Source organism: Pangasianodon hypophthalmus, chromosome 14 (genome assembly GCF_027358585.1).
Source record: "Pangasianodon hypophthalmus isolate fPanHyp1 chromosome 14, fPanHyp1.pri, whole genome shotgun sequence".
In the NCBI taxonomy this organism is placed as follows: Eukaryota; Metazoa; Chordata; class Actinopteri; order Siluriformes; family Pangasiidae; genus Pangasianodon; species Pangasianodon hypophthalmus.
In genome coordinates this window covers 359,398-371,919 of record NC_069723.1, presented here as the reverse complement: position 1 = coordinate 371,919, position 12,522 = coordinate 359,398, and the positions used below count along the sequence as shown (strand labels likewise).

Genomic DNA, 12,522 nt, shown 5'->3' with positions numbered 1-12,522 from the left:
ATATATCCGTTAGAGAAGAGGTTTACTTACTTTTGCTGAGTCCAGGAGATTTGATGATTTTTATGGCAATAAAACGCAAGTTGTATAATAGTAATAATTTCCTTATAACTTTCTAAATTCTCACATGAATTAAATGAAAGAGTGTAATCTGTCTAGTCATATTCTCTCTCAGGCCTTGTGTTATGTACTGTATGCGTTTAGCCTAGTGAAGGGAAGAGGGAGAACGGGAAACAGGAGAGGGGATAAAGGGAGGGAGGGAGGGAAAGAGAGAGAGGGGGAGAGAGAGAGAGAGGGAGAGCGAGAGAGAGAGAGAGAGAGAGACAGGGAAAGGGGGGGGAGAGAGAGAGATGGGAGAACTGGATTGAAGGGCAGACAAAGAGATAAAAACTTCTTAAATCTATAGGATGCACTTAAATGCAGATCTTCTCTCCTCTCTATCCATGTCTCTAAACTGATGATCTTTTTCAGGAATTGGATTTGCCAGTACAGTCTGTGGCAGTCCAGCCCTTAACTCCTCTTCCATCACCTTTATTTGGCTCTTTATTTGTTATACTTTGTCATGTTGTGCACTGATGGCCTTCCTTTCTCCAGAGGTATACAGCAATCCATGTTTAGAATTTCTGAATCGATTCCTAATACACAAAGATTGAAGTCTTAAATTCAGAAGCTCTTCGTTTGTCTATTGGTTTGAAGGTCCATAAAAATAAATCCTTGTACTCAGACTACCATCGTGCCCTTAACTCTCTCAGCAACTTTAGTAAAATTGCAAACTAGTTGTTTTTATAGCTCTCCCTGTACTTCCCATTCTGTCAATCTCTCAGTTTCTCATACACTCTTCACTCCCTTTCTGTTTCTTTTCCTCAGTTCCTGTCTTATATCTGTGCCACGATGTCTCTATATGGAAACACAGTAAATACACACACACACACACACACACACACACATTTGATATGGTATTTCATATCAAGGTCACATTGGCACAAGGTCACACTGACACAAACTGAAGCGTTATGTGTGTTTGTGTGTCTATTTTTGTAGCACAGTGCTCCACAGTTGATATGGAACATAGTTCATTAAATCACCATCCCAAAAATGAGTTCACTGTGTTTTAGTCAGATTTATTACACACACATCTCTGACATAACTGGGCTATAGACATCGCATATGCCAGACTGCTGTATCTAAACCTAGTTATAACAGAATACATTATCATTCATATTACAGTTAGCACCTTCTCTGTAGCATGTGTATACTTTCTCATTGTTGTGTGCTGCACTCTTATCCTAGCATGCATCATTGCACACTCAGCAGTGCGGCATGGTGTCTCTGGAGGGTTTGGCTTCTGTGAAGCAAATGCAGCCGAACTCCAATGATTCCTGCGCTGAAGAACTGCACTGCATGTCAACTCTGTACAGCTATCTTTAAACTAAATATAAAGATCAGTGGAATTTCCATTGCAAAAGGTGCCTCCTGACCTGAAAGCACATAGTTAGTTCATCTAGATCGAGTTGTACCAAACTGCACATTATTCGAAGAGCAATACACTCTAGGTGACATTGAGCCTGGAATATAGCGCCCATAATTCTTTGGACATGATGTGTATTTTTCCCTTGTGTGCTTTATGTTAATTGAAGAGTGACACCGTGATTCACGGGGCTGCTCAGTGGGTTTACATATGTCCTCTCTTGATCACCTTGCAATGCAGTGCCAGATGATCTCTCCAGAGGATCAGGAGAGTGTTGCAGTCTGCGAACAGAGAATATGACACGTTTATGTGCCTTCTCCATAGCCCTTTATTATAGCTTAGCTTGGGACAGCTGTTCAAGACACCATAGTACGCTACAATATATATATATATATATATATATATATATATATATATATATATATATATATATATATATATATATATATATATATATTAGTTTGGTATAGCCTTGTGTCTATACTGTGCATAGGCATTAATAGACGTTACAGAAGAGACCACAGGACCCATTTGCTATCTATAGCAATGCTTAGGAGATGTGATATTCTGATCCTTGGAGCCTCACCTCTATTGGCCCGAGCCTGCAGGAAAACATTTGGATGTAAAACTCTCATCAAAAGAAAAATAACTGTGGTTGTCTTCTTCTAGGGCTGACCATACTGTATCACGTGTAACACGGTGAAAGATTGATGTGAACTGTGACTGACTAAAAGCTCAGTAAGGTAAGCAAATAGAACAGCAAGAATTCACATTATAGTTTGAATGTCAGTGTGAGCAAAAGTCAGGGTGTGGAACTGTAAACTGGACCGAAACAGTGGAAGAAAGCAAGGAAGTAAGAAATTATTTTAAGCCATGTTAAACAGGCTAGAGGAGTAGCCTAAGACATGACAGTATTAAAGCCTGCAGTGTTTATGATCCTCCTGAGATGTGATCAAGTTAAAAGACCCCCTACCTCCACCCCCCATGCTTCTGCAGTAGCACTCACTGTTCTTTTTTTTTTTAGCTCCATAGATACAGGCACGTGCTTGCTGCCTTCATAGTTCCTCCACCTTGCATACATGCAGCTCCCTGAATGAAAAGACCGATAGCCTCGTCCTCTCTCTCTCTCACACTGAGCATGTCACTGCGTGGTGTGGCTGCTATTTCCGTATGAATAAAGGCAGTCTCCACTCTCTCTCCACATGCTGAGTGTTTCATCTGATCAGCGGTCTGCTGGCGGTGAGTGCGAGCCAGTGGTTTGTAGAGGAAAGCTCTTTTTTCTTTTTTTCTATCTCGCTTTCCCTGCTCTCTTTGAATCTGTCCTGCTATTTGCACAGAGGCTGCAAAATGCAGCCTTCCTCTCTCTCTCTCTCTCTCTCTCTCTCTCTCTCTCTCTCTCTCTCTCTCTGACTGGATCCTACTGCAAAGGAGAAAGAAGAGGTAGGCATTCACTGCAGGACTTATCCAGCTGAAAGGTCCCCACTCACCCCCACCCCTTCTTTTTTCTTCTCCGTACTGTGCTGTCAGTCCCACCTCACCCCTCGCTCTTCCGCTCGTCCCCATCCCACCCAAGAATTCCTTACTTCCAAGTCACACACACACACTGACACACTCACTCACACACACACACACACACGCGCACTGGAGGACTAAGCCAGAGGAAAGCAAGACAGACCGACAAACAAGAAAGCAGGCAGATGGACAAACGTGTGCACGGAAAAGTGGACATGGAGGTGTGGAGGACTAGAGGATCATTCCTGCACAGAAGCACAAGATCTGGTGATGGGGTCCATGCTAGCATAGTCATCACTCTTCTGATTGGTAAGCCTGCTGGTTTGATTTATATTGCCATTCATGTCCTCTTCTCCCTCTGTGTACCTCTCCTTCTCTCTTTCCCCCTCTGGCTGTTATGTCCTCTACCTTACCCTTCTCTTCTGTGCTAGAGCTGTTGCCAGAACGCTATGATTTCTGCACTGCTTGCAAAAACTGGACACCCACTGGGGTCTGGGAGGGCATGTGTATTTACTTGTTGCTGTGTAAGGTTGATTTGGTTACAGAGCTGAGTTCCCTTTCCATATGTGGAGAGGTTGTGAAGGTTAGCAGAGACTGATTTCTGTCATTTCACATGTCCCAAACACAGAAACACAGAGAGAGCGAGAGAGAGAGAGAGAGAGAGAGAGAGAGTGTCACAGTAATGAAGTGCAAGTCACTCTAGCCAGTAACTGCCCTGACTGTAATATAAACTGTGATATAAAATCATCTAATATACTAATATAATTAAATGAATGTAATCTGGATATTTTTTAATCAGAACTATTTTAATCATACATATATATATATATATATATATATATATATATATATATATATATATATATATATATATATATATATATTAATCTTCAATTTACACAAGAAATATTGTAAATCCATCTTTTCCACAGCGACAGTATCAGCTCCTATAAAGTTAAATATATAACAGTAATAAAAACAATGTATTAAAATTCAGTGACACTGTAGAAGTTAATTGTCCACTGATTCAGTGGTGGATCCCGAACATTTTTATTAGGGTGGCAATGGTGTTAAACAGGGGTAGTGTGGGGTGGCAATGGTGTTAAACAGGGGTAGTGTGGGGTGGCAATGGTGTTAAACAGGGGTAGTGTGGGGTGGCAATGGTGTTAAACAGGGGTAGTGTGGGGTGGCCGTGGTGTTAAACAGGGGTAGTGTGGGGTGGCAATGGTGTTAAACAGGGGTAGTGTGGGGTGGCCGTGGTGTTAAACAGGGGTAGTGTGGGGTGGCCGTGGTGTTAAACAGGGGTAGTGTGGGGTAGTCGTGGTGTTAAACAGGGGTAGTGTGGGGTGGCCGTGGTGTTAAACAGGGGTAGTGTGGGGTGGAAATGGTGTTAAACAGGGGTAGTGTGGGGTGGCAATGGTGTTAAACAGGGGTAGTGTGGGGTGGCCGTGGTGTTAAACAGGGGTAGTGTGGGGTGGCAATGGAGTTAAGCAGGGGTAGTGTGGGGTGGCCGTGGTGTTAAACAGGGGTAGTGTGGGGTGGCAATGGTGTTAAACAGGGGTAGTGTGGGGTGGCCGTGGTGTTAAACAGGGGTAGTGTGGGGTGGCCGTGGTGTTAAACAGGGGTAGTGTGGGGTAGTCGTGGTGTTAAACAGGGGTAGTGTGGGGTGGCCGTGGTGTTAAACAGGGGTAGTGTGGGGTGGCCGTGGTGTTAAACAGGGGTAGCATGGGGTAGTCGTGGTGTTAAACAGGGGTAGTGTGGGGTGGCCGTGGTGTTAAACAGGGGTAGTGTGGGGTGGCCGTGGTGTTAAACAGGGGTAGCATGGGGTAGTCGTGGTGTTAAACAGGGGTAGCGTGGGGTGGCAATGGTGTTAAAACAGGGGTAGTGTGGGGTGGCAATGGTGTTAAACAGGGGTAGTGTGGGGTGGCAATGGTGTTAAACAGGCGTAGTGTGGGGTGGCCGTGGTGTTAAACAGGGGTAGTGTGGGGTGGCAATGGAGTTAAGCAGGGGTAGTGTGGGGTGGCCGCGGTGTAAAACAGGGGTAGTGTGGGGTGGCAATGGTGTTAAACAGGGGTAGTGTGGGGTGGCAATGGTGTTAAACAGGGGTAGTGTGGGGTGGCCGTGGTGTGAAACAGGGGTAGTGTGGGGTGGCAATGGTGTTAAACAGGGGTAGTGTGGGGTGGCAGTGGTGTTAAATAGGGGTAGTGTGGGGTGGCTGTGGTGTTAAATAGGGGTAGCGTGGGGTGGCCGTGGTGTTAAATAGGGGTAGCGTGGGGTGGCCGTGGTGTTAAATAGGGGTAGCGTGGGGTGGCCGTGGTGTTAAACAGGGGTAGTGTGGGGTGGCCGTGGTGTTAAATAGGGGTAACGTGGGGTGGCCGTGGTGTTAAATAGGGGTAGCGTGGGGTGGCTGTGGTGTTAAATAGGGGTAGCCTGGGGTGGCTGTGGTGTTAAATAGGGGTAGTGTGGGGTGGCAGTGGTGTTAAATAGGGGTAGCGTGGGGTGGCCGTGGTGTTAAATAGGGGTAGCGTGGGGTGGCCGTGGTGTTAAATAGGGGTAGCGTGGGGTGGCCGTGGTGTTAAATAGGGGTAGCGTGGGGTGGCCGTGGTGTTAAATAGGGGTAACGTGGGGTGGCCGTGGTGTTAAATAGGGGTAGCGTGGGGTGGCCGTGGTGTTAAATAGGGGTAACGTGGGGTGGCCGTGGTGTTAAATAGGGGTAGCGTGGGGTGGCTGTGGTGTTAAATAGGGGTAGCGTGGGGTGGCCGTGGTGTTAAATAGGGGTAGCGTGGGGTGGCCGTGGTGTTAAATAGGGGTAGCGTGGGGTGGCCGTGGTGTTAAATAGGGGTAGCGTGGGGTGGCCGTGGTGTTAAATAGGGGTAGCGTGGGGTGGCCGTGGTGTTAAATAGGGGTAGCGTGGGGTGGCCGTGGTGTTAAATAGGGGTAGCCTGGGGTGGCCGTGGTGTTAAATAGGGGTAGCCTGGGGTGGCCGTGGTGTTAAACAGGGGTAGTGTGGGGTGGCTGTGGTGTTAAATAGGGGTAGCGTGGGGTGGCCGTGGTGTTAAATAGGGGTAGCCTGGGGTGGCCGTGGTGTTAAACAGGGGTAGTGTGGGGTGGAAATGGTGTTATACAGGGGTAGTGTGGGGTGGCCGTGGTGTTAAATAGGGGTAGCCTGGGGTGGCCGTGGTGTTAAATAGGGGTAGCCTGGGGTGGCCGTGGTGTTAAATAGGGGTAGCCTGGGGTGGCCGTGGTGTTAAACAGGGGTAGTGTGGGGTGGCCGTGGTGTTAAACAGGGGTAGTGTGGGGTGGCCGTGGTGTTAAATAGGGGTAGCGTGGGGTGGCCGTGGTGTTAAATAGGGGTAGTGTGGGGTGGCCGTGGTGTTAAATAGGGGTAGCCTGGGGTGGCCGTGGTGTTAAATAGGGGTAGCGTGGGGTGGCCGTGGTGTTAAACAGGGGTAGTGTGGGGTGGCCGTGGTGTTAAATAGGGGTAGCGTGGGGTGGCCGTGGTGTTAAATAGGGGTAGCGTGGGGTGGCCGTGGTGTTAAATAGGGGTAGTGTGGGGTGGCCGTGGTGTTAAACAGGGGTAGTGTGGGGTGGCCGTGGTGTTAAATAGGGGTAGTGTGGGGTGGCCGTGGTGTTAAATAGGGGTAGTGTGGGGTGGCCGTGGTGTTAAACAGGGGTAGTGTGGGGTGGCCGTGGTGTTAAACAGGGGTAGCGTGGGGTGGCCGTGGTGTTAAATAGGGGTAGCGTGGGGTGGCCGTGGTGTTAAATAGGGGTAGCGTGGGGTGGCCGTGGTGTTAAATAGGGGTAGCCTGGGGTGGCCGTGGTGTTAAACAGGGGTAGCGTGGGGTGGCGGTGGTGTTAAATAGGAGTAGCGTGGGGTGGCCGTGGTGTTAAATAGGGGTAGCGTGGGGTGGCCGTGGTGTTAAATAGGGGTTGCGTGGGGTGGCCGTGGTGTTAAATAGGGGTAGTGTGGGGTGGCCGTGGTGTTAAATAGGGGTAGTGTGGGGTGGCCGTGGTGTTAAACAGGAGTAGTGTGGGGTGGCCGTGGTGTTAAATAGGGGTAGCGTGGGGTGGCCGTGGTGTTAAATAGGGGTAGTGTGGGGTGGCCGTGGTGTTAAACAGGAGTAGTGTGGGGTGGCCGTGGTGTTAAATAGGGGTAGCGTGGGGTGGCCGTGGTGTTAAATAGGGGTAGTGTGGGGTGGCCGTGGTGTTAAATAGGGGTAGTGTGGGGTGGCCGTGGTGCTATAAAAATTTCCAGGACTGTACCAATTTTCTTTTTTACTGCAGTAAAGTTGGTTTACATCAATTGGGGAACAACATGAAACCTCATAAATACAAAATTAATGAATAAATTGCCTGGAAATACATTAATAAATAATACATTATAAATCTTCTCTGAAATACTCATAAGGCCATTTCTGATAATTTATGACTATTAACCAACAAATAAACAAATAATGTACAAACCAAATAATGTATGAATCTCAGTCTGCTCTTTTATGTTGTAGTTAAATACGTAGTTCTCAAAAAACACATTTATTTCTCAAGATAAGCTCCACGGGTACTTAAAGGTGATCAGATATTCACTCCTAGGCCTACAGAAATCACCCAAGTAAATAATACCACAGGTGACAACACCTGGGTTCAGCAGGTTCACCAGCCTAGTGTGGCTAGTGGCAGAGCTTGCCACAGATTTATTTCATCAAGTGGATTAGATTGACTGTGATTAGATTGACTGATTACTCCAGACACTGGACCTCTGGACACTGGATAGCTGGTTCCAATACCTGCCCTTTTTTAATTAAAAGAAAGTCTAAGTCTTGTTGTAGCTACAAATGTTTGCTTCACCTTTCTGAAGGTTGAAACTGTGGTGCTCTCTAAGTGCCCCGACTCTTTCAGTCACATGCAGTGTAACATGCATTGTTAAAAATAGAAGACTTCTAGAGCTTCTAAGCTGTTTATTCTACATGTTCTGCTTGGTCACTGCTCCTCCTTGTTGCATCACAAGCTTATTTCTATACCATTTGTTTATTCGGTATCAACGGGGTGGAAAATACCTTAACTATAGTTTGTTACTATACATAAGTATTATTTTGGTGTATTTATACTTTGAGTATTTTAAAATGAATACTTTGTACTCCTGCTTAATTACATTTCCAAGAAAATTTTTTTTTATTCCTTATAAAAAAGTACTTGTAGGTCTCTTCTTCACTTATTCAGCCAATGACTGTATGCTATACAGCAATCAGCCATAACATTAAAACCACCTGCATTAAAACATTAAAACCACACGTCCCACAGATACTCGATCAGATTGAGCTCTGGGGAATTTGGAGGCCAAATCAACACCTTCAACTCTTTGTCATGCTCCTCAGACCGTTCCTGAACAGTTTCTGCAGTGTGTCAGGGAGCATCATCCTGCTGAAAGAGGTCACTGCCATTAGGGAACACTGTTACCATGAAGGGGTGTAACTCGGTCTGCAGCAGTGTTTAGGTAGGTGGTACGTGTCAAAGTAACATCCACATGAAGGCCAGGACCCGAGGTTTCCCAGCAGAACATTGTCCAGAGCATCACACTGCCTCCACCAGCTCGCCTTCTTCCCATAGTGCATCCTGGTGCCATCTCTTCCCCAGGTAAGCGACACACACACACACACCCGGCCGTCCACATGATGTAAAAGAAAACGTGATTCATCAGACCAGGCCACCTTCTTCCATTGCTCCATGGTCCAGTTCTGATGCTCTCGTGTCCATTGTAGGAGCTTTGGGTGGTGGACAGCATGGCCTCTCTGACCGCTCTGCAGCTACGCAGCTCCATACGCAGCTCCATACGCAGCTCCATACGCAGCTCCATACGCAGCAAGCTGCACTGCACTGTGTGTTCTGACTCCTTTCTATCAGAGCAGCTTTAACTTTTCAGCAGTTTGTGCTACAGTCGCTCTTCTGTGGGATCGGACCAGACGGACCTTCTCTCCCCACATGCATCAGTGAGTCTTGGGAGCCCATGACCCTGTCGCTGGTTCACCGCTTGTCCTTCCTTGGACCACTTTTGGTAGGTTCTAACCACTGCACACCGGGAACACCACACAACACCTGCTGTTTTGGAGATGCTCTGACCCAGTCGTCTAGCCATCACAGTCTGGCTGTTGTCAAAGTCACTCAGATCCTTACGCTTGCCCATTTTTCCTGCTTCCAACACATCTTCTTCAACACAACGTCTGACTGGTCACTTGCTGCCTAATATATCCCACCCCTTTACACGTGCCACTGTAACGAGATAATCAATGTTATTCACTTCACCTGTCAGTGGGTTTAATGTTATGGCTGATCAGAGTCTATCAATCAAAAGGGCTCAGTGTAGCATTAAATCATTTCAGTTAAGCTTCCAATCAATGTACAAAAAAGTATCAAAATTATCAGGAATTGTGCCAGTTCATATTGGCTAATATTAATTACAATTTTATTACAAATCCCACATGAGGAAGATGCATATGTGGTTGAGGAGAGCAAGTGAAGCCAGAGGGAGTAGGAGTCCACCAAAAAGGCATTATACTAGACTATGTAAAGGACTAATAGACTATGTAAAAGATTCAGTAAATATAAAACTCTCAAGGTCTAACTCTAAAAAGAAAATAGAAGATATGATTAATTATTTATGACCAGAAAGCACCAGTGGTCAGTGCAGTGGCTTTGTGTTTGAAGTGTAGAGGAAACCCATTACTCTACTGTGATCTGTCTCTCACAACTCAGAATAGATTTGAAGGTATGCAGGTTCATACATGGTGTCACAATGTAGGGAAGGATTTTTGGATTTTCAATTTTTCCAGGTTCAAAGTCTGTGAACTAGCTCCCTTTTTAAATGAATTTAACTGGTATATTGAAATAATAATCATAAAAAAACTCCTGTGGAGATCTCTGACCTGAGTTTGACATTCGTACTGTAATGTAAAGGTTCTCACACCTGACCGGAAAACACTAAACTAGATCAGGAGTACTCAGAGAAAAGGGAACCATTACTCAGATATAATAAAATACGACTGCAAATAATATGCTCAATAACACACAACTTGTAGCAACAGTCTTTCTTTAACAGCGAGTCAGTGTGTCAGTAGTGTGGTACTATTTCTGTTTTAGAAAGGGACAGTGTGTCCTGGCATGATCTTCACCATACACCCCTCACATGTGCATGCACACAGCATCTGCACGCCACATGGTGAAGCTCCTGTAAGCGAGTGCTGTGTGTGGGGTGTGTTTACGTCTTTCAGTGCATGTGATTTATTTGGCCTTTTAATCAGAATACAGTACAATACTACACAAAACTACAGAATCGTTACACAGTCATTACATATTCAATTCAGTTCAGTTTATTTATACAGTGTTTTTAATTAACAGACACTGTCACAAAGCAGCTTTATAGAAATCCAGATGTAGGTTCAGATCCCTAAGGAGCAAAGCAGAGGCGACAGTGGCAAAGACAAACTCCCTGAGAGGAAGCAGACTCAGAAGGGAATGAGTGACACTGATCATTACATTGTACAGGTGTAGAAGAGTAACAGCAAACAGTAATACAGTAATAACAGTAATAAAAAGGATGTTCAAATGGTTGCACTGCTGCACTATTTGTCCGTGTAGTACACAGTTATAGAAAGAATGATTTATAATCGCACTATCCGTGTCACTCAAATGAGGATGGTTCCCTTTTCAGTCTGGTTCCTCTCAAGGTTTCTTCCTCATATCGTCTCAGGGAGTTTTTCCTCACCACCGTCACCTCTGACTCGCTCATTAGAGATTTATAAATTTATAATTTATATCCTGAATTTATATATTTCTGTAAAGCTGCTTTGTGACAATGCCGGTCGTTAAATTTTATTTGTATAGCACTTTAACAATGGACACTGTCACAAAGCAGCTTTACAGAAATCCAGATATTCAATTTTAAAATGTGAAATGTAGATGTTTATCCTGAGCAAACCGTTATGAGTGTTATTATTGTGATTAAGACAGTGCTGTGCTGGACAGTCCTTATGATTACAGCATCACTTTTTAGAACCTATAAAGCTACAGTATGGAGGTGAGATTATCCACTGAAATAATTCTGGGGATAAAGTGTTTTTGGGAAATGCAAATACAGACAGCAGCAGAAGGTGAGTCACACGTGCAGAAAGGTAGAAGCATCGGGATAATTCAGGCAGGTACGGAGGGCGAGAGGAGACACTGTGGCAGAAGTGTGCTACTGTTTACTGAATAAGAGTCCCACATAATTATCCAGTTTCCACCATCGCAGAGGGAAAATCACTGATCACCTTGGGAATGCCTAGGAATGGTGACACATAATGAGATATTGTCCTGAATAAAGTACACGGATCTCTCTCTCTCTCTCTCTCTCTCTCTCTCTCACTCTCCCTCCCTCTCTTTCACTCTCTCTCTATGTGTGTGTGTGTGTGTGTATGTGCTTCTGGTAGTGGTATTCTGTCTATAGTGAGCAGGATCATACCAATACTCTATAAATATTGGATATGCGGTTCACAATGAAACGTGGTGTATTATTAACTCTACTGAAAGTGCACCTTGATACAAACAATCCATACTGTTCAGGTCATCAATTCGTAAACAGCAAACACAGAGTGTCCAGTCAGCACAAGCCATTACACAGCACCGTATAGTATGTGCATTAAGTCTATATCAGCAGACACATTACTGTAAGCAACACCACAGCATCACTTCCTGCTCCATTTCTAGAGCCTGGGGGAATGATGAGCGTAGCTGAGCTTGGCACAATGGAATATACATTAAACAGAAGGATGTAAAGAGCAGGAATGAGTTTGTGTAATGGAACAAGAGTGAACATGAACATAGTAGGTGCAGTAAAGAAGTGTAGACAATGCACTCTCATTGCAGACTGTATGGAGGTGCACGGACAGCATGATCCTCTTTAGCCGTACGGCACGGAGAAGAACTAGCATCTTGGAAGCAGTGATTAGCAGAATACAAATTACTCTAAAACTAGGATAGAAAAACAGAACAGACCCCTAAAAATACCCACCTGCTCCTCCACAAAGGCTTATATCATTTTACATGCTCAAAAATGTTTGCCCCCTTTTTAATTCCATACCATTTCATTTTAAAGGATCATTTAAATACAGCTGAGAGGTGCAGCTAATCTGTGCATTTTGGGATGCAGCTGTTTAGCATGATTATTTAGTAGCTTAAAAAGAATTCAGAACAAATGTCATGGTAAAATCTGAACTCACCAAATTGTAACCACATTAAAACCTACATCTGGTAGAGTAATGCAACATCCTCAGTATAATAACATGTATTATGTGTTTTTTCTCCAAGTGGACAACATTTAAGAAGGTGCAGCTTATTATGTGGTAATGCCTGAAGCAAAAACATTAAGCTGTTTTACTCAAAACAGAGATCTCAGAATTAAAAGCGGTAAACAGAAATCTCCCAAAGTAGAAATAACGAAACAAAAGAAATTAAGAATAAAGCAGAATACAGCAGGTTATAGCTCGGAATTGATTAACAGTAATAAGTCAATAAGC

At 44.8% G+C, this 12,522-nt stretch overlaps 1 protein-coding gene and 1 long non-coding RNA gene across 6 annotated transcripts in view; one reads left to right on the top strand and one right to left on the bottom strand.

Annotated features, from left to right (window-relative positions):
* Positions 1 to 2,835, bottom strand: part of LOC117599076 (uncharacterized) — a 29,871-nt gene extending 27,036 nt beyond the window's left edge. For 2 of the 5 annotated variants that reach the window (XR_008303702.1, XR_004579512.2), the window contains exon 1: positions 31 to 242. This is a non-coding gene — a long non-coding RNA (uncharacterized LOC117599076). The other 3 variants (XR_008303704.1, XR_008303703.1, XR_008303705.1) reach the window with 3 other exon arrangements.
* Positions 2,836 to 2,895: 60 nt separating this feature from the next.
* The window catches only part of scn4ba (sodium channel, voltage-gated, type IV, beta a), a 32,892-nt gene continuing 23,265 nt past the window's right edge, over positions 2,896 to 12,522 (top strand). Inside the window, exon 1 of the mRNA XM_034310388.2 lies at positions 2,896 to 3,286. Coding sequence (XP_034166279.1) covers positions 3,163 to 3,286 — 124 coding nt within the window. The 5' untranslated portion in view covers positions 2,896 to 3,162. The remainder of the gene's footprint in view (positions 3,287 to 12,522) is intronic.